Source organism: Clytia hemisphaerica, unplaced genomic scaffold (assembly GCF_902728285.1).
Source record: "Clytia hemisphaerica strain Z4C2 unplaced genomic scaffold, Clytia hemisphaerica genome assembly, whole genome shotgun sequence".
NCBI lineage: Eukaryota > Metazoa > Cnidaria > Hydrozoa > Leptothecata > Clytiidae > Clytia > Clytia hemisphaerica.
The window spans coordinates 205,156-226,107 of NW_027103694.1; the positions used below are offsets into that span (position 1 = coordinate 205,156).

At 33.9% G+C, this 20,952-nt stretch overlaps 3 protein-coding genes across 5 annotated transcripts in view; 2 read left to right on the forward strand and 1 right to left on the reverse strand.

Moving 5' to 3' along the window:
• LOC136803878 (transcriptional adapter 2-beta-like) overlaps positions 1 to 20,952 on the forward strand; it is a 40,796-nt gene that overhangs the window by 14,065 nt on the left and 5,779 nt on the right. For all 3 annotated transcript variants that reach the window (XM_067060600.1, XM_067060601.1, XM_067060602.1), the window contains 9 exons: positions 4,026 to 4,117; positions 4,717 to 4,776; positions 11,547 to 11,641; positions 12,212 to 12,252; positions 12,724 to 12,774; positions 13,263 to 13,313; positions 14,129 to 14,232; positions 19,579 to 19,651; positions 20,097 to 20,160. In XM_067060600.1, the coding sequence (XP_066916701.1) occupies positions 4,026 to 4,117; positions 4,717 to 4,776; positions 11,547 to 11,641; positions 12,212 to 12,252; positions 12,724 to 12,774; positions 13,263 to 13,313; positions 14,129 to 14,232; positions 19,579 to 19,651; positions 20,097 to 20,160 (631 nt within the window). The remainder of the gene's footprint in view (positions 1 to 4,025; positions 4,118 to 4,716; positions 4,777 to 11,546; positions 11,642 to 12,211; positions 12,253 to 12,723; positions 12,775 to 13,262; positions 13,314 to 14,128; positions 14,233 to 19,578; positions 19,652 to 20,096; positions 20,161 to 20,952) is intronic.
• On the forward strand, positions 7,656 to 9,189 carry LOC136803879 (homeobox protein SIX1-like). The gene is made up of 2 exons (XM_067060603.1): positions 7,656 to 8,410; positions 8,583 to 9,189. The coding sequence occupies exons 1-2, from the start codon at positions 7,665 to 7,667 to the stop codon at positions 9,112 to 9,114; spliced, it is 1,278 nt and encodes a 425-aa protein (XP_066916704.1). The 5' UTR covers positions 7,656 to 7,664; the 3' UTR covers positions 9,115 to 9,189.
• On the reverse strand, positions 14,571 to 18,552 carry LOC136803881 (uncharacterized). The gene is made up of 5 exons (XM_067060605.1): positions 18,474 to 18,552; positions 17,014 to 17,211; positions 16,290 to 16,388; positions 15,752 to 15,914; positions 14,571 to 14,756 (listed from the first exon to the last, which is right to left on the reverse strand). Exons 1-5 carry the CDS (start codon positions 18,474 to 18,476, stop codon positions 14,641 to 14,643), a joined length of 579 nt encoding a protein of 192 aa, XP_066916706.1. The 5' UTR covers positions 18,477 to 18,552; the 3' UTR covers positions 14,571 to 14,640.

The window sequence follows — 20,952 nt, forward strand, 5'->3', positions numbered from 1 at the left end:
TTTTCATCACATTTTTTGCCACCCTAAGTAAAAACTTTACAAATACAATATTTTTTAAATCAAATATATTTTACCAAATCACTTGTCTTCATCAAGTATCCAAAACTGTCCAAAATTATTTAAAAGACTCATAAATTATTTACAAATAAGTCATTTTCTCCTAAATTATGTGGAGAAATCGTTTAATTCTTTTGCATATATCATCTTCTTTAAAGATAAAGTACTTGTGGTACCCATATTAGATGTGCATACTTCTTATTTGAAGTTGCAATAAACTTTACAAAAAGTCACTTGTTTCGTTGATTTCCAAGTACTAGACTTGCACTTTGTTTTGTCATGCATGAAGAAATTTGTTGTCGAACAACTGTCACATCATTCTCTTTACGATCCAACAAATTTATGATACGCTGTGTGTGCATGATCAGCAAAATTGAGAGGTGGGAAAGAACCAATGTGAAATTTAAAATATAGGTTTGGAGATGTTTGTCTTGGCGTTGAACATTGAACAAAGTTATGAAAACAATTTGAATGACAATATTTGTGTACATGGCATAGATGATGTATCTTGTACTTTTGAATGATTCTGGTAACCTCCTTGAACGGACTCCTTGTACAGTGCAAATGATTGATAGGAACATTGTGTAGATCAATTGGATGTGTAATTGATTTCCAACATTGCAGTATTGGAACTTGGTCAAAAGCTCATGGTCATAAAGAATCATTGTTCTTGAATCATTTTGCATCATAGAGACCATGGTTATCAAAAAAGATACTGATGTGATTGCAGTGACGATCATAACAAGCACTGTTGTTTGTTTACGTTTTTCTCCCATTGAAATACGTGTGTTTGATTCGAAAATCCAAATGACCGTCTGCGTTTTAACCAATATGATGCTGAATAAGAGAACAGTTGATGGACCTACTACCAACCCCAGTATCCAACACGATACATTAGTAGGGGTGATACTTCCTAATATTATCAAAATAAATACATTACAATGTAGAAGAAGTTGACCAAGTGTCAGTTTTAATTGCGAGGACTTTGCAACAGGGGTATTCCTGTGGCAAACATAACATGTGAAGTATGAGAAAGAAGTTAAGATGCCAACCAATAAAGAAATGAAAAGCATAACTCCTTCAATTGTATCAAAGTTAACAGGTGTGAAGTTCTTATATGGGCTATAACAGCCAGTATGTAGAGCATTTGCTTTCGTGTATTGAGGACATTTTTTGCAATTGAAATCTCCATATGCATCCTTGTAAAAACCTTCTTCACATTGTCTGAGAAACCAGCTTACTTGATGATCCCATCGAGTTTTGTTTGATGGTACCGTGCCACATGCCTGATAAAAACCAGGGGGTATATTACTCTGGTTTCTGCATACTATTTTAGGAGGTTTTTTCAGGTTTCCAGGCCATATGACGCTACCATATAACCAGGATAAACCATCCAAAAGTGTCTTTCCTTCTTGGTATAGGTTTTTCATGTTGGTTACTGCAAACATTTTAAGATTGACTAGAAATCGAGTATTTAGGTAGCCTGCAATGTTATTTATAGTGAACCATTTATAAGCTTTAAGTAGTTCAAGCTCATATACCTGATTTAAGTAGCTGAAGGTTTCGTATACAGCATATTTTAAAGTGATATCTTCATAATTTTGGAGCCTTTGGAGAGTTGAGGTCTTACTTTCATTTTTTTGAGAAACCCAAGTAGGATAATATCCAATTTTCAATACCGGTTTTGTCAAATAGCTATGGTTGTAATCTCTTGGAATGTCTTTAATATCATTAGTTAGACCAAAATTACTGATATAGAACAAACCTTTAGCTAAATTCCTTGGTATTGACCAGCTCTTTGAATCTGAATCTAAAAACAGAACACGGTTATAAACACCATTTTGATCAAGCGCCTTGAGAAATTGAAGTGTATCCTTTTTATTTCCCATTGCATAAATTGCTTTCAAATCTGTTCGATTTTGAAGCAATCTGATTGTTTTGTCAAGTTTTGTTTTTGTCGCAACGTTGTCCATCCTGTAAATACAGGTAGATTTTGATTGTTGGAGAGCTTCATAAAAAAGTTGTGTCCTTTTTTGATAGATTTTGCTTTGTGATAGAGTTAAAATAACAATGGATTTCCATTCTGAATAATCAAAGAAGACTTTGGTTTTGTATGCTATTTGATGCTCCGTCCCTACTTGATGGATCCTTTCTAAGTTTCTCAAATCTCCCCATGGTTCTTCCTGGAATCTAGTTTTGTTGTCTTTGGTATTTAAGATAACAAAGGGCGTTTTACTTCTTGGCACTTGAAATATTTTCTTTGCAAGCCATGTTAAATGTTCAGTCATGAAGCTGTATATGACTAAGTATTTTGGTACCTCTTGTTCTGTCGGCGAGGCTTCTCTTTGAAACAAATCATCTCGTAAATACAGATCTAAGAATGCTGAAACCAATAAATTTTGACTTGCACATACATCAATAGAAATTGTCTCAGCAGTTACATTATAACGTTTGAGAAATAACTGATTGTAATATGCACTTGTTCTTTCAAATGCTAAGAAAGTTTGGTAAGCTCTGTTGTAAAACTTCTGATCCTGTAAATCATTTGGTTTGTTTGAATTTCGAGTTTCTTCTGAAGAGCATGTTGAAAACAAGCCAATGATGTAATAGTCTGGTTCTGGTGTGGTAGTGCTGTTCGCAAAACAGCAACAAATCATTGTTAACAAAATGTTGTATTTGAACCATGGCCCCAATGACATTGTACCAATCATTTTGTAATATTTTCCAAAACAAAACCAAGCCTTTTCAGAACTGGATACAAAGGGAAAAGGATTTAGCTTCTTTGATCTGGTTTTCGATTGTAGTTTATTAGATCAATCCATAAACTCAAAGTCCAAATGTTTTAAAAGTTGAACTGAACGTGTCTTACTTCAGTTCGTTTGACTTGATGAGAAGAAAGGATAATAATCTTGGCGAGTTTTAAAGCTGTAGGTTATCCCTTTAACAATTTTTCATCTGCTTCTGTTCTCAATTTTCCCCAGCTGCTTCATTTTATACCTGCTCCTTATGGATGTGAGAATTAGCAAGCTTTTCGATGTTATTTATCGCCTCTTTCATTTAGACTTTATTCTTCTTTTGACTGGGAGTAATAATTAATGTTTACAATAAAAAGGAAGTCATAATCTGAGTATCCAGGAACTAAACGAGTTCTGTAAATACACTGGTACATTTTGCTTTAATTATAAGAATATGAAAAAATATCTGGTTTGATTTTTTCTAAATTTACTTTCTGATAACTATTTCCATTTGATCACCGTATTTAACTGTAACGTGTATTATAAATATTTGTGCAAGTTATCCTGTAGGTTGATTGTTGACTTGCTGCTAGAATGAAGGCTAGGAACTGCTTGGAAAGATTTTATGATTCATGGTTTCTTATAGAAATTAAAGAAAGTCAAATGTTTATAATGGTTTATTAAAGATTCATCCATATGAGTTTCTTGGAAATTACTAACTCCAATACTACAAACAAAAGTTTTTCATTACAAAAAAAACAATTTCAATCTTTATAAAGTTTTAAAAATTTGGGCTTTTTTATATATCTGAGCAAAAATTCTCGAGGAACAATTTCAAATCCACTGAAAAAAATCATATGCAAATTCCCAAAGGGAAGGTTATCATTCATCGAAATTTCGAAAAAAAGACCAGAAAATTGCTTTCGATCACCATGTCCCACATACTGTCAATGTTCCTCTATACCCTCTATATACTCCTCCTGACTCCTCAGGATATTGAAAAGATTCAACATAGCTCTTGATAATGATTCTACTTTTTAAATAAAGACGAAAATGTTGTGAGTGAAATATTGAGAATTAAAAATACTTTATATGTTATGCTTCTGATAATCAGGTTGAAAATCGATCAGAAAATGAAGATAGAATGAGTTTAAATCTTGATAGAGCTCTCTCATAATAGTGCTAATGTAATGTATTTTTGGCAGGTCTAAAATCTTTTTAATTTTTTTACAGGAGCAAAGTACCATTGCAATTATTGCCACGCAGATTGCTCTGGATTGAGGGTGTCGTGTGCTGAGTGTCCAGACTTCGATGCTTGTATTCAAGTACGATTTCTTTTATTTTCATTTGTTTTCTCAATCTTTCATTTCTTTTCCCCTTTACTATCAATAAAGAAGCTTTAAACCCCTGGTCTGTAAAATTTAGATTATCTGACTCGACCGAATATCCGTATATAGTCTGAGGTTTTCAAGTAAGTATGCCAAGCAAGGCTGCATTCATTCAAGGAAAATTTTGGAAGTTCTAATCTTGAACTTAAAGAAGTGCACCTTGATGAATTTCGGTCTTGATAAGGTGTCCACGGCCTTCAGAAAATGATGCTCAAATATTCAAAATATCGATGAAATTGAACTGAATAGCTAAATTCTTCACTTGCATATTTATAATAGGGAAAAATGCAAATATATCTTATATAAAATACTTGATAGAGCCATCCTGTTTTTCTTAAGCCATTGCCATTGATCCAGGTTGATCAATGATGCTTCAGCCAGGGACAGGGTAGCTCTATCTAGTGTATTCATATGAGACTTATTACACGTGAGTAGCTATTAGTAGTAGTTATTAGTAGCTAAATTCCACACTTGGATACTTTAAAATGAGAAAAATTCTTTTCTTTCTAATGCGGCTTTTTTTATTTTTTCAACAGTGTTTCGCATCGGGTGCAGAGATGGGCAATCACAAACGAGGTCATGATTACCACCTCATTGTAAGTTTGTTAAGACATTCACCAGTTTCGTAATACACTCTGTGCTGATAGTCTGTTTGATAAAAAAAATTAATCTTTTACCTGCTCGATAGTTTGATCTTGTGTCTAATTTATATAGTAGGCCTATTTGGTGTAATTATCGTGCAAATTTGGAACAAAGCACCGAATTTGGACCAGACATCATTGTCTTGGCCTAAAATGAGTTTGAAATTTCCATAAAATTGGGCCCTTGGGCTTAAGCCTAGTTTTTCGATAATGGGTCCAAAAATAGAGGCTACCCTTAAAATCTTTCTAGGCAGCCCTTCTAATATCAATCCATAGGGTATTAGGCATGTCTGGTCCAAATTTGGTGCTTTGTTCCAAATTTGCACGATTTTTATGGAATTTGTTACAAATCGGGCCTACTAATAGTCTGGATCGCAGACCAAAACCACAGATAGTATACCGGGTGCGCCAAGAAATATACAGTTTTATGAAATTGTGTACCATTAAAGGTTTTTCGTTGATTCTTTTTTTATTTTATAGAGGAAAACTTAACTTAAATTTTGATGGTACATACAAAACTTTAAAGTCGGTTCAGTCAATCAAAAGTCTGAAAATTTTAGCAATAACCAAATTAATTTCTGCTGGTTCATGATATGTTTTGATTCATTCAAAAAAAATGGCATTACGAAACAACGTTGAAACGAATTTACTTCGGATAAGTTACTACGCGTCGTAATTTTTTAAAATTCCAATTTTTCTTTAAATCGTCTATCAAATTTATAAAAGGCGATTAAATTAAATGAATTTGATTGTTTGATTAGGAATATCACACTCAAACACTAGACAGCTGATTGTTCTACCTATCAGATAACTTTGTTTTCCTTATCATTATTTTATAAGAACTCCTAACAAATTAGCGAAACCTTTGCCTACTCTTTGGCCTCAAATCTTTAAAATGTAACATATTTAGTGCAGTTAAAAAAAAACAATTTCCAAATATAGTCTGGACGGTATTTGTCGATCCTAACAAGTAGTATATGGAAAAAGGATAAGTCTAATTTGGCTTGGAGACCCTTACAAAGTCAATTTTCGACTTTCTAAGGGTCTCTAGGGATCCTAACCCTTACAATGTTCTTTAAAAATTTCCTCCACCTTTGCTAGCTAGATTATGATGATGATTTCGCAGCCGGATTTTAAACATTCTTTTTTTAAGATATTCAAGATTTTCTCTTTTCTATACTGTATTTTAATATCTCATTGGTCGAAAATCTATACATATATTTATATCACTTTTTCTTAAGCTAAAGAATGCTCTCATTTCAAACTACTGGACCTTCTTGTTTGAAGAGCAAAATTGGGGTGATTTAGTCTTGTGACCAATATGAACTATCCATACCTTATTCTGCTGAAAATTCTACATTTCAGGCCCAAAATCGCTCAAAATTGTTCTGAATTTTTTCCATTCTCTTGCGATTCTAAGCCACATCACCAGAGAGAGAGAGTGTATAGTGTGGGGGGGGGTAATAATATGCCTTTTTATCTCTTTGTTATTTTCTGAGCCTTACTATAGTGCAGTTCGTAAGTTTTAGTTGATCATTGAACAGAGACAAAGATTTATTTGCCACGCCTTGAAAATGTGTCCATGGTGTAAAAAAGAGTGTCTTGTATTCACAACGAGATGTTAAAAAAAATGAAAAAGATTGTGTTCCCTAGAGGACTTCTATTAATTTCCCAATCAGCTGATTCTCACATGTTGTCCCTTGTGAGGGCACCATTAAGAAAAAACGAGGTTTAAAATCTCACTAAAACTTAGCAAAAGGATGTTAAAAATCCTTGAATAACACACAGTCTCCAGTCTGACTTACCAGACTTTTTACACAAAATTCTTAAAAATCAATATTAACCCTACAAATATATACCTCTGTTTTTTGTTGGGTTAACTCATTGATTATAGTCACGCTTCAGGCTCGAGCTTTATTGAATTAGAATATTTTAATTCAATTTTTGATTAATTTTTATACCTTAATCAATAACCTTAATAAAATAATTTGTTTATAACATTTTTCGAATTTAAATTTGATATTGAATGGAATTATAAACTCGCAAATAAGTGTTAATAGCACATTCGATAATATTTAGACACTGAAAAATGTTATATGAATTCGCGAAGGCCTGAATCAATACAGCCAGTCTTTCAACGAGGAATATAGAAGAATCGAAAAACCACCCATAAATTGCCTTCAAAGAAAACTAGCACCCTCAGGCACTCTTCCAACACTTTTTATAAGAACCAAAGAGTTATTATAGAGAGTTTGCAGCATTTTATTTTTTAGTATTTTAAGCCTCAAACTGTTCTTATCCTGTTCTTATTTCAGGGCAAACTATAGATAGTTCCAGATAGTTTAGTTCTTGTGTGTTTTCCTACTTAAACTCTTCTTCCTTAAACTTAAAAAATAACAGGCTTATGACCGTTCTTAAATTATTCTTATAATATGTGGCATTGTACAGTCTATTGTTCTTATGAAATTGTTCTTGTAGAAATAGAGAGTGTCCAATTGAAATTTTAAGTCAAATTTGATCATAATTTAATTTCTTCGTATTATTATTGCATGTCTTTTTACGGCCAATGTTTACTATTTGAACAGTGTTTTGATAATAACATTAAGAGGCTTTAATGGAATCAAGTCAAAGTGTGCCGGCTACTATCACTTGCTATATACAAAGCCTTGCTATGTTAGTACAGGCAACCAAATTAAAGGGAATTAACATTTAATATCCATTTAATAAAAGAATTGATATAAATTATATAAAAGAAGTACCTTAACAAAGAGCTTTTTTCTATTGTATTGGTTAGTTCTTGCGCGTGCGATGTTTCCATTTATATTGTATTATATTATTGTCGTATGCTATTTAAACGATTCTGGTGGCATCATTCCCTAATCATTTTCATTCTAAACGTCGAAATGGAATCACCTACAAGATCAATCACGCCCTCTTGTACGCCACCGCCATCTCTAGCGACGTTGAAGCGCCCTGACAGTTGTTATTCAAGTGGTGGCGAGACGCCACCTTCAACTGATAGACATTGCAGTCCAACTTTCTTCACAACAGATGACCAACACGTCACTTTGGTTTGTGAAAATCTGATAAATGCTGGTAAATTTGATCGCCTTGAACGTTTCATATGGGCTGTTCCGGCTACTGAGAAATCCCGTAATGCGGAAATTATATTGATAGCTAAAAGTTATTTAGCGTTTCGTAGTGGACAGTTCGAATTGCTGTACGAGCTTCTACAAAGACGACCTTTCGCCAAAAAGTATCACCGGCAACTGCAATATCTATGGCGGACCGCCCGCTACATCGAAGCCGAACGTGCACGAGGACGCGCGCTCGGTAGCGTGGGAAAGTATCGGATTCGCAGGAAATTCCCGTTACCTTACACCATCTGGGACGGAGAATGCATGTCTTATTGTTTCCGTGAAGAAGCTCGTGAAATTTTGAACGCCATGTATAAAAGAACGCCTTATCCGACCGCCCAAGAGAAATATAGCATCGCTCAACGTGCTAACCTGAGTGTAACGCAAGTCAGCAACTGGTTCAAGAATAAACGACAGCGTGCTCGAGCAAAGAAAGCTGAAGCTAAAGACAGGTAATTGACGGATATATTGTGAATTTTATACTTTTAAAATCTTTGCGTTAAGGTGGTCGAACATTTCTGATTAATTTTTATTTCACAGAACTGCCTTCCCTATGTCTTGGTAACTATTTTAAAAAACTTTTTGTATCAAAAATTATAATTTGTATCTTTTTATTATATTTAGTACCGAAACCAGCATCAATGAAGATGCCAGTATCACCAGAACCAAATTAGATGACAATTATCATCATCATACTCACACTATCAAACTTGAAGATAACCTTCCTTCTCCGACGATCCCCAAAAGATGTTCTTCTCCACAACAACTTTTAAAACCGATGATAAAAATGGAGTATCAGAAACCAACACCACCGTTCAAACCTATTCCTCATTTACCAGCAATGACGGAGGACCTGCTTCACCATACAAAATCACCAAAGCGAAGACTATTCATGACTCCGACACCGTATCATCCATATCTAGCCTCACTTCATCATCTCCCACGTACAGAATACAGGCTAATGCCACCAGCATTGACGTCATCATATCATAAACTTAGTCGTGGTCATATCCAGCCTTACGTTGTTGTGCCAAGAAAACGAATTTTAGTCGATAGACCTCGTTTGGTACCAGACTTCTATAGAACACCTCTGGATTATCGGCATCGTGCGATTTCTGATCGACATTGTGAACAATGCAACAAAGACCTACATTAAATTAAGATGGATTTTTGAAAGCATGTCGTTTAAAACGATCCTTGTCATATTTATTAAAATATAATTTATTTCCATTTTTAGGACTTTAGGTTTTGTTGTTCTTGTAAGAGTTTTAAAATAATATTATTCTAGATATATCCTTGTAACATAATTTATTTGTAAAATACAATATTAAAAATGAAACTTAAACTAAATTGAAAATTGTCATTATTATTGTACGTTGTACGTAAGTTGGTATAAAGAGACGGACTTACACTTTAAATCAGACGTCGTACCCCCTCCGCCGCTCGTCCCGTACCCCACCAAGTATGTTACCGCCCATGTCTTAAAAATCGGGAATATTAGGGTCAAAAATGGAAGATAAAAGGTAAAAAATTGGCTTTTTCATGGCTAATTTAGTTTTCCCCGTCATTAGAGGGTGTACTCTTAAGGGCGGTGTTTACCCGTATCCTCCATTTTCATTTTCGGAAGACTCAGTAACTAAATATGGGTCTTGGATTGAGAGGGACTTATTCAAAATAAAAATGTGAAACGTAATTTCAATAGATTAGACACAGTCAGGATAAAGAAAACGCCATTGTATTTAAGTCCTTGGAAAATTTTAAAGTATGTATTGGTCAAGAACCTTTTTTTTTTTATAAGAACAATAAGGCTAAAAAAATTGACAAAACTAAGAACTGGAACTACTGAGTTTCAAGAATTTTAATGGTCGATGTATCAAAAAAATATGTATGAATCCTATTATACCTCCATTTTTGCCCTAATGATAAGAGAGCAATTTGAGACTGAAGGTGCCAATAATAAACCTTTTTTTCAATAAGAACAAACTGTATAAGAACATAAGGCTTTGATGGCTAAAATGTTAATAAGTTAAGAACATTTTAAGGCTTTCCGGACTTTAAAGCACCCGATTCCTTAAAATAATGGACAAAAATGCTCAAAAAATGGCGTTAAGAATATTTTTAGGCTTAAAACTCAAAAAGTTAAGAACATCCCAAGGCTTCAAAAATTTGGGATGTTCTTATAAAACAAAACGTGTAGAAAAACCGAGCCGTAACAAAAATTTACGTGTTCTTATAAAAAAGCGTTGTAAGCGCTTAAAAGCAATATTTGATCTTCACGTTTCAGCGTGAATTGATCTTAATTTGACTCGTGTCCAAAAAGCAGTGTTTATTCAGTGGTTCGTTATACGATTAATGAAAAAATACTTTATTTTATAAGATGGTCAATGGTAATTTGATATTTTATCTTGTTAGATATAGCAAAATAGTTATCAATCAATATTGTTTCATCTGTATTTACTGTATTCCTTTAACATTTAACTTTTACCTATTTTGCTAACCTGAGAACAGATCGTAAATCCTTTTCTGCCTACTGCGCTGAAACTCTAAAGGGATGGGTGAAATCAAATGGTCTTAACTCTTCAAACCTGATTAACGCGTGGCCTAAACATAGAATGTTTTTTTGAAAGAGTATAAAGATACCAAAGCCGTTGTCTAACTAACTATCAAGTTTTGTAGAATAACTTTATGAAAACCAGTCAGGCTAAAAACTCCAAGGGTTAACAAACACAGGTCTTTTGCAAGAATTTACTCTATAAGAATGTACATAATGATGAAATTGTCTAAAACATTTAGAATATGCGAATAATATCAGCGTCATATATCTATATCTGACAACAACACCTAAACCTTTTTCCTGTAAATTAACAATAATCCCCAAGTAATGTTCAAGACTTTAATAAAAATGTTAAATATTGCTGGTTGGGTTTGAATCCTATTCAAGGAATACATTTAAGAAAATTTTATGATGATATTTCTCAAAAAGTTAAGAATGTTCACGATGAAAAAACAATGACAAAATCTGGAGAAACTTCTCTCAATTTTGAGCTTTTGCCTAGGTGGATTGTAAAATTGTCATACATTTTTGTTCATCGGAATGTTTTGTGTTTTTCATTCGAAATGGTGGCTATTGAAATGGCTACCTCGTCAACTGCTTCTAGTCTACTTCACTAGATTCAGCGTCACCAAAAATTACCAAAAAAGCAAAGCTCATCAAGAAGTCCACTCTCTAGTCTATTCTATCGGATAGGTCACTTTTTGAGTACCTAAAACACTTCCTTTACCCTCGGGTACACGTTTTTTATAAGAATAAACTATTTAAGAACATAATTGACCTTGATGACCAAAATTTTAAGAACAAGTTAAGAACAACATTTTAAGAGTTAATTGACATGGAAATTGCACAAAAGTACTCACAAAAATTATGAAATTTAAACAGAATATGTTGAGAACATTTTTAGGCTTAAAACTTAAAAAGTTAAGAATATCCGCAGGGTTCAAAAATTTTGGATGGTCCTTATAAAAAAAGCAAGTGTAATTGTGAAGTCGTTTCGTTATTTTCACATTTTTGGTGATTCCATTTCGTTATAGGATAACGGTACATTTTATTTGATCGTCAAAGGATGGACAGCTGATGAAGAAATGTTATTATTAGATGCCATTGAACAACACGGCCTTGGAAACTGGTAATTATCAATTTGAATAATTGTGGTTCCTTATGTTTTAACTTTATTGGTCCAAATCATCCTGTCGAGTTCGTGTATCTATGTTTTTCTGTGACACAGACGGTTAGCTTATCATTCTCTAGATCCTGGTTTACTGAGGATGACTTTTACCGCTCTCGATTTCGCGGGTCAGAACTGCTGGCTTTCCTCAAAAGTGCAAATACATAAACTCGCTATAGGCCATTTCACAGTCGAAATGAATCATGGGTAATAAGGACTGGTTACTCCTCTAGTAACTACTTCCGGTTGGCTAAACGCAAAAATCTTCAAAATTTTTCATCAAAACTTAATTTGGACCAATAGAAAGTCGTTATTAGCGCGCAGTTGTCTTGATTTCCCATTGCGATTTGCGACTGTGAAATGGCCTTGAAAGTTTCTTCCGCGAAAGTTTCGAGCACATCCTGTGTTTGTCATACAGTATCACTTTTCCTTTATTTCTGATTTTCTGGAAGAATTACAAGCTCCATTTTGAATTTAGAAAGAAAAAAATTTTAGATCGTAAATATTTTTTGATCAATATTTTGATAACAGGGACGACATATCCGATCATGTTGGAACCAAATCACCGCAAGGTACTTAAATTTATTTGCCACATTATTAGTAACACATTGTAATTTATGGCCAATAGGCAAGACAAATTTAATTAGTTCTTGGATGAATTTACACTTTTTGAACTTGTTCAATTAAAAATACTTTAGACGTGCAAATTTTCGCGAGCAGAAACTTTCGTGAATTTCGCGAATTTTGGCCTTTTTCGCGAAAGTAGATGAAATTTCTATGAAAATTCTTAACAGGGCAATTCGCGAAAGTTTATACTCGCGAAAAATTCTCAAAAAAAATTGGAAATCTATAAAACCTCGAAATCGTTATAACAAATATCAAATTTTCGGCATTATTTTAGAAAAAACAGGGTCGGTCGGACCCGTTAAACAATAAATTAATTTGATCTCGCCTAATTGAAAAATATTTAAAGGGGTATAAAATTGTATTTAGATTTAACATTGAATTTATGAGCTTTTGATTACAAAAAATATCTTTTTCAGAAGCACAAGACCACTTTGAAGAAGTTTATTTGAAGAAAAACATTGGAAAAGGTATTTCAATTTGATTTTCAGTTTTCTTCATTCCGCTAACTTTCCATAAGTGTTAAACATCAAAGAAAAGAAAATTTAATTTTTTTCTACACCCATCCTTGTATCGATATGCGTAAGTCATAGTTTCTATTTTTAGTAAAAGAAAACGGTCAAATTCCGACTTTTTTCGGGTGTTCCCCCTAGAAAATAACTTTCGCTAGAATAACTGGTGATAGTAACTTTTAAGATAGAATAGAAACCTTTATGGAAAAGAATACAGTGCTAAAATTTATTCAGTCTCAGATGGATTTTTGTTTCAGTGAAGTATATGAAAAGGTTTTTTTTCTTCTCAAAATTCGACATAATGCACCAAAAGTATATAATTGGCTAATTTGCTATATATAATCCATTATCCGTCCCAGACGAAAAACCTAGCTTTGACCACTGAAAGAATAATGAAAAGAAAGAAAAAAGGGAACAAAAAATGATATTTCATTCTTTTCTTACAGTCACATTACCGAAATCAGTATCACATATTCCTGATCATGCTTCAGTTGAAGGTGAGTCCCCTTTAGTGAATTAAAAAGAATATTCAGAAAGTTCCCAGCTGTAATCTCTGAGCAGATTCTGATACTCTGCGTATGGCACGTATTCACTTTAAAGGCTATAGCTCCGTGAGAGAATCTGTCCTAGGTTGGCGCTCGCCTTATAGAGTAGAGCGTGGTATGCGCAGAATGGACGATATTTTATGAGATTATCCCAGCTGGTACATAACGTTGTTTTAACGTTTGTTTAACGTTCGTTTAACGTTGATTGGACGCCAGATAAACGTAGATGAGATGTTTTACAAGCTTCTAGACAACTAAAGAAACACTGTCGAAAGATTCTTTCCAAATGATGCTGGAATAACTTTTTCATGATGTGCACCATTGCAATGTCTTCTGACATTACATCACGGACCCAATAGCTGATTGGTTGTAAGTGACGTATTGATTGATTTAATGTCGCTTACAACCAATCAGCTGTTTGGTCTGTGATGTAATGTTAGAAGACATTGCAATGGTGCATATCATGAATAGGAAACTTATTCTCGTGAATTTGGCGAATGATTTTATAGAATAAAAATTTTTGTTTTAAAGCTAATTTTAAGGTCCAAAAAGAGCCAATTTAGCCTGCCATTGGCCGAAATTGGCGAGGATTAAATATTTTAGGAATTTTGCTGTTTGCGAAAGGTATTTTTCGCTGAAATTGGGTAAACAATTTTAAAGGTGTATATGATTATTCATTTTACATGAAATCAAACTATAAAAGCAGCAAAAGTTTGGATCATTGAAGACTAATTTTGAATAATAAACCAAGTTTTAACGCACTTTAGGTCAGTTATCACCAACGCTATTGAAGCCAATGGAATCACTTGATTTACCGGTTGCCGAGCAACAAGAACTTGGCTATATGATGTTCCGTGATGATTTTGAACGGGTATGTTTCAATTTGGTTTTTCTAGTCATTTATTCAAGCTAGGGAATTTTACTGGATTCTTTACGCTTATATATAAGGGACAGTCTTGATTTATACAGTGCAGTCTTCATAATTCGAACCTCAATAGCTGGAATGTCTCCTTAACTCGATCAAGCTTACTGGTCTCTCGAGTTAACAATTCCTTTTAAACCGATCTCCGCCATAACTTGAAATGAATTAGGGTGTTCCAGTTATGGAGACTCAATTATATTATGGAGTAAAGCACATAAAGAAATTATGATAATGTACGGGGAAATGGCGGACAATGGAAAGAAAATTGACAAAAAAATAAACAAAACTGAATTTCAATGCTCGTCATATTTAAAGATACAGAGATTTTTTAAATGCCATCTCTCGTTTGTATGTTGTTTATTTGCCATAACATTGCAAAAGAACATACGCCCTCCAATAGCAGTGACGACCTGTATTTGTCCACACGCAGACAAGTCTGAATCGAGTCACGTAGTTGCAACCCCTCTTTTGCCCTAAAAAATGAAAATTGAAAATTTTCTATAGTATGACAATAATTATGAGCTTTTTCCATTATATTCCGTATCCGTTAACAACACTGTCATCTGGATTACACTCAACTCTCTCTAATTCGAACTGAACCATTGATCTGCTCAGCTGGAAGGTCATTTGAAAACACTCTCCGTTATTCGAATATTTCTCTTATCAGAAGAAAATTCTTGGTCCCTCGAACATCGAATTAGAGAGAGAGTCAAAAGGTAATCATTCAATGAAAACACCTTTTGTATTTTGCTGCTCGAAAATATTTTCTGTTAAGTAGGTGCACGGTTACTATTTTTGGGTAGAACCTGATACTATTCTAAATTTTTGATAAGTTACACATGACCCCTCCCCCTAGGATAATTCACCATTTTTAACGGATTTCGAGTAATTTTGCAACAAATTTGAAGTTCACCTCTAACGGAATAAAAACTGGCCACATTAAACATCAGCGTGTTTATTTATTCGTGTTTATGTACTCGACATAAATCGATGGAGACAGTATAAAGCAGTTGATAATGTCTTCAAAATCGCTGTCCACTTTGCTCTACGACAATAAAAACACCAAAATACCGTCATCTGTTTAGGCGAACAAAGACGATATAGAGCCGTACATTAAACTATTGACTTTGTGCTGCATCGATTTCACTTACCGTCGCCCTCGATATCCTCCGATACATAAACTAGCTATTATGAACAAGGCATGCATGGTTTTCCTTTGAAAATCCCATACATGTTTTTTTATAAGAACAAACTATATTAAGAACATAAGGCTTCGATGGCCAAAATGTTAAGAACAAATTAAAAACATTTTAAGGCTTTGGGGACTCTAAAACACCCGATTTGTTAGAAAAACGCACAAAATTACCCACAAAATGGCGAAAATAAGAACATGTTAAGAACATTTTTTGGCTTAAATCTGAAAAAATGTTCTTATGAAAAAAACGTGTAGTCAACGTGTACAACTTACTCGATTCGTCCTGTATATTTTGTCCTTCTTCGTAAAGTCTGTAGATTGGGAATGATCCACAATATTGTTGGATGGTCAGAGGAATATTTCCTGGTTGAATGAGAGAGCCAGTTCCTTTGAAATTCTTAGTGTCTTTCACATCGTCAGGAACTTTCCTACCCAGCTGTGAATTAAAAGATTAATAGATTAAATGTCTTTTCTTAAAAGCTAACAAAGACTTAATTTAATTATGTTTGTAATTTTTACTTTGTCGGGGAAATCTTCTCAAAAAGTTTTAAAAACAGAAAGTTTGAAACCGTTTCATCAGCTAAAGCACGTGTGCAGAACATAAGGGCCCATATACACACGAGAGAGGTCGAATGTTGAAATAGAGCGCCACACTTACTCTCAGCTCCCAGTGACTTACCGCCTAGATCAGATTATTTAATCTAAGCTACTCATTTGCCGAGTTGACGGTAGCCGGTGATCGAACCAGCAACCCTTGGATTGTAAAAGGTGACAGCTCTACCGACTAAGCTATCCGACCAGTGGAACTTACTTTGTTCAATCGGTGTCTGATCTTGGCATTGGTGTCTCCGTACTCATCTTTCATTAGGAAACATTTCTTTTCACCCGTAATCTTCATCACACTTAAACCCTAAAAAAAATGAAGGTGGAGGTTGTATGACCAATATTTTTCTATAGAAAAACTATAATGGCTTTTGAAGAAGTATTGGATTTATGGTTTTTTTCGAAATTCAGTTTTAGCGGAAAGATAAAAAAGTATTTTTGCCTGAGAGACTGAGAGAGGGCTCTCGAATATGCAGGTTGGTTGAAAAACTTTCCAAATTTATTGTTATCATTGTTAAAAACTTACAAAAAAAGTGATTAAGATACGTAGAAAAATAAATTGCTTTCAAAAATATCTACCAAAGAGTTAATAAGAAGAGAGTTTAGTATAAAAATGTCCTATGTTTTAAGATTTTTCAAAAGAAATAAGCGTGGGCCTCATTATGTTTTGTGTCCACAAGAGTACACATATATTTTATGAGCAAACAGTTTGCTAAGGTTCGAGCCCTCAAATCAGCCAATTTCTTTACAATATCTCGTAAAGTAAAAGCTTTACATAATTTAACCATGGCAATCGATAGCCCGTGGCTCAATAAGCATAAACATGATATAATATCAGGGGAGGCCGAAGCATTTTCAGATAATGAGCTGGAATGATAAGTAATCCAAGGGCTGGGAGGGCTGTTATAAAAAAATTGTATGTGCTGACTCACAGTTCTATGGTCGACCAAAACCCGCGTTCCTTTTGCTTCGATCACATACTCCGTAGTTTCATTCTGGTCATCGAAAATCACTTTCTCGGTCAACTTTCTCCCATTTTCGTTGAATTCAATGTTAACATCTCCTTTTTGTGGAATACCAAACACAAATGCTGTCAGGGACATTCCCACGATGAAGAATAATTTGAAGGCCTGAAAGTGTAGTGAAAGAATAAGGTTCGTTTTATGTATCTTGTTCTCGTTAAACGAGCTCATAGAATGGAGAAGAAAAGCTATTTCGAAAAAACTAGTATTTTCATATTGTAGGGGCACATCTATATATTAATAGTGGTAGTCTGTATGTGTGTTTGTCTGTGTTTTCTACTTTCGTTTTCGCTTTGTTTGTGTTTTAAAATTATGACTTTTAGTCTCTTGCTCCACAAATTTGTTTTATTGGATTCGCGCCATTTGCAAAAGATCGGATAGAGCTTGGTTTAGACTTTATTAAGCCTTTGTTTTGAAATTTAAGGCCCATCTACATTTAGTAATTTTAACTTCTGCCCAGACTTGCCTTTTTCTCTCTTCTTTTGTTTTAAATGTTTTCGAATGTATTTAACGATCGTATTTATTAATGACATTCGAATTCTTTTCAAAACAAAACAATTTCATTTCATAGAAAAGAATATTTCAAAAGTAAATCAAAACATAAAAAGGTTTGTGGACAACAACAGCATTCAAAGGGCGATATAAAGCATAAGAAAAAATCAGTTCACTTCTTTTTTCTTATAAAAATATTCAAGCCGTCGTTACCATTGAGTTTAAAGCCCGAAGGGCTAAAGTTCAATCTCTAACCTTTCTAACCAACATCCAAAGGACTTTTAGTGCGTTCAGCTACAGCTTAACCGGCGTGCGACGCCGGGTACCGGCTAGTTGAGAAATAATAAGCTGATGGCTAACCATAAAAAGTTTTCAATTTAAAATATCTATACTGGTGAGAAATATTAAGGATCATCTTCTTAACAAAATAAACAAATGAGACCTTTGAAACTACCAAATCGAAGGATTATTTGAGGAATAAATGTTTCTGCTACCCACGCCCTTTTCCCCTGCTTGTTTTTACGGACTGTCGAATCCTTTATTAGGCTGTTCCATTAAATTTCCATACAGGGGGGTGGACGAACCTTTTTATAGCAAAAAAAGATTGATTCTTAGAAATGTGTGGATACTCCCTGGAAAAATGCTAAATTTGCACAAGAACCCTTGGAAAAATTCATTTTCTACCTTAAAAGTAAGGATGTACAAACTAAAATCAGTCTTTTACCCCATAGAGGTTTTAGAATAAACTTTGACCTCCTAGAGAAGTGAAAAAATACTCCGTTATACCCCCTGGAAATTCTTCCACCCCCTGCATGGATAAAAAATGGAATGACCCATTAAAGGCTGTCCAGTCAAAGATGAAATTTTCTTTATCTTACCATTACTTCTTTTGGTTGTCTTGGTTACGTCTGCTTTCTGTTTCTTCACAAATAGACATACTTTTGCCCCGTACTCCTCCCTTATTTATACTGGAAGTTTCGACTAACTTCATTCCCAGTGCCCTGGCACAGAAGAGGTTTGGGTTCGTGTTTTTCACGAATATTTCAAGTTTTACACGGAAGAATTTTCTGGGTAAAAAATGTGTTCAAATAAACTCCCGTGATTAAGCAAATACAAAGATGAAAAGGTGTTGTTTCAAATTTTATCTTCCTACACGTTTTTTTTTATAAGAACAAACTATATAAGAACATAAGGCTTCAAGGCCCAAAAATTTAAGAACATTCTAAGAACATTCTAAGGCTTTGGAGACTTAAAAACATGCATTTTCTTAAGAAATTACCTCAAAATGCTCAAAAAATGCTGAAAATAAGAACATTTTAAGAACATTTTTAGGCTTCAAATCTAAAAAACTAAGAACATCCGAAGGCTTCGAAAATTTTTGACGTTCTTATAAAAAAAAACGTGTACGTCCTATTTTTAACAGCAGTGAGTTTGACTGCTCCAATATAGCTGAAACCTTATGGAAAGACTCAAAATGATGCGAAAACACCCCCTACTCACAGACCCACTGGGACCCCTTTACACTGGAAAAATTGGCCAAAATATCGTCCCCGGTGGAATTTATCCTCCAATTTTTGTCCCTGCTGAAAGTAATCAAATAAACAAAGCCTCACTTCAAAATATTATGCTATTTTTCCCATCCCCACTGAATTTTCTGGATTGAAAACAAAAGAATTGAAATCCTCAGGCATAGAAAATATGGGAATATCAAAGCTCATCGAGTTTCAGTCCGTTATTTTTATCCCCAAATGCTGAAAAAATTCTACCGGGTTTGTGAGCAGGGGGTGTGCGAAACTCTATTTTCTCGAAATACTAAATATCATATAGACTGTAGATTGCCAGTCAACGCCGGACGACATTATTTTGAGAGCATGAAGTAATGTACTGATAAACTCGAGTCAAATCCTCTGTTGCATTAGGGTTAACATTATAATAAAATTCTTGGATGGGATGTTTTAATATTCTCTTTTTCATTCATGACAGGAGTATGACAATGATGCAGAAAACTTGATCAAAACGCTCGTTTGTAGTCGTGATGACGATGAACTAGAAACAGGTAACATATCCTTTTACATATACCCATAGAGGCTCGTCTTTACTCTAGCCTAGTCTAAGGCCCAGGGTTTTTGACATTATCCCAATGTTGGGTATGTACGGATAGACCTTTAAAAGCCTTAGAGAGACTAAATTTTAGCGAAAAAATGGCACTCGGAGAGACAAAAATGACGAAACAATGACCTTCAAAGAATAAATTTTTGAAAAATCTGTATGGCGGAGTGTACTCTAGGAAAGCCTTTTATCCCAATGTGAAAAACATTGAATTTTTTGGGCCAACTCACCATCTCATATGGAGAAGTGTTGTCCGTGTTGGCAATAGCTTCTTCATTTTATGGCGACTGAATATGACCCGGACAGTATAAAATAGCTAAGCAAGCGGTCTGTAGAAAAAATATAATACTATGCTAACATTCAAGTTTATGATTTTTTTTTTTCTGTTTCAGCTTTGAAGTTACAATTAGCTGACATGTATTGGAGGGTACTTCATGAACGTTCCAGATGGAAAAAGTAATCTTTTCATTTTTTAATAGTCATTTCAGTTCATAATTTTCATGATTCTTCGTGAATCTTGAACTATCTTGAAAACTGATATCACCCTTATTCACAGTATACGAACGTGATTTTCATATTATTGTTCGATTATATATATGTATTAAGGGCTCTGACCATAGTCCAAAAATTGATTTTGGTATTTAAACATAAAAGTTATATTTCAGGTTCCTTAACACTTTTAACAAAGAATTGCCTTTATAAATTGCTTTTTAATCGAATCCCTTAAGAGTAATTAAGAATTTAATTGTACATTACATTAATTTATTTCAAAATTTCTGAAATTTTTTAATCAAGTCTTTATGATTAAATAATTTACAAGTGTAACAGTCCTCTTTTAAAGAAAATAAAGACCTATAAATTCTTGAAAAAAAAATCATTTCTTGCGATTCTTTACCATTTTTTTGGTAAAGAGTTTAAAGTTTTTTTCTTCACTTCTCTCGAGATCAAAGGCACCGACATGATAGTTCTGTACATTTTTTCGATGAATGGATTTTCTAGCGTTTGGAATTTTCAAACCGTAGTACACGTTTTTTTTTTATTAGAACACTTAAAATTTGGCTGAGCCTGGATGTGCTTATTTTTTTAGCAATTTTTAGCCTTAAATGTTCTTAAATGGGTTCTTAATTTTTCAGACTACTCTAAATCGACAATATCATGCAAAATAAAGAGCATATAAAATTGGTACAATTTGGACAATATTTGACTCTCGATTTTAGACAATCCATGCCTAAGTTGGGTTAAAACTGC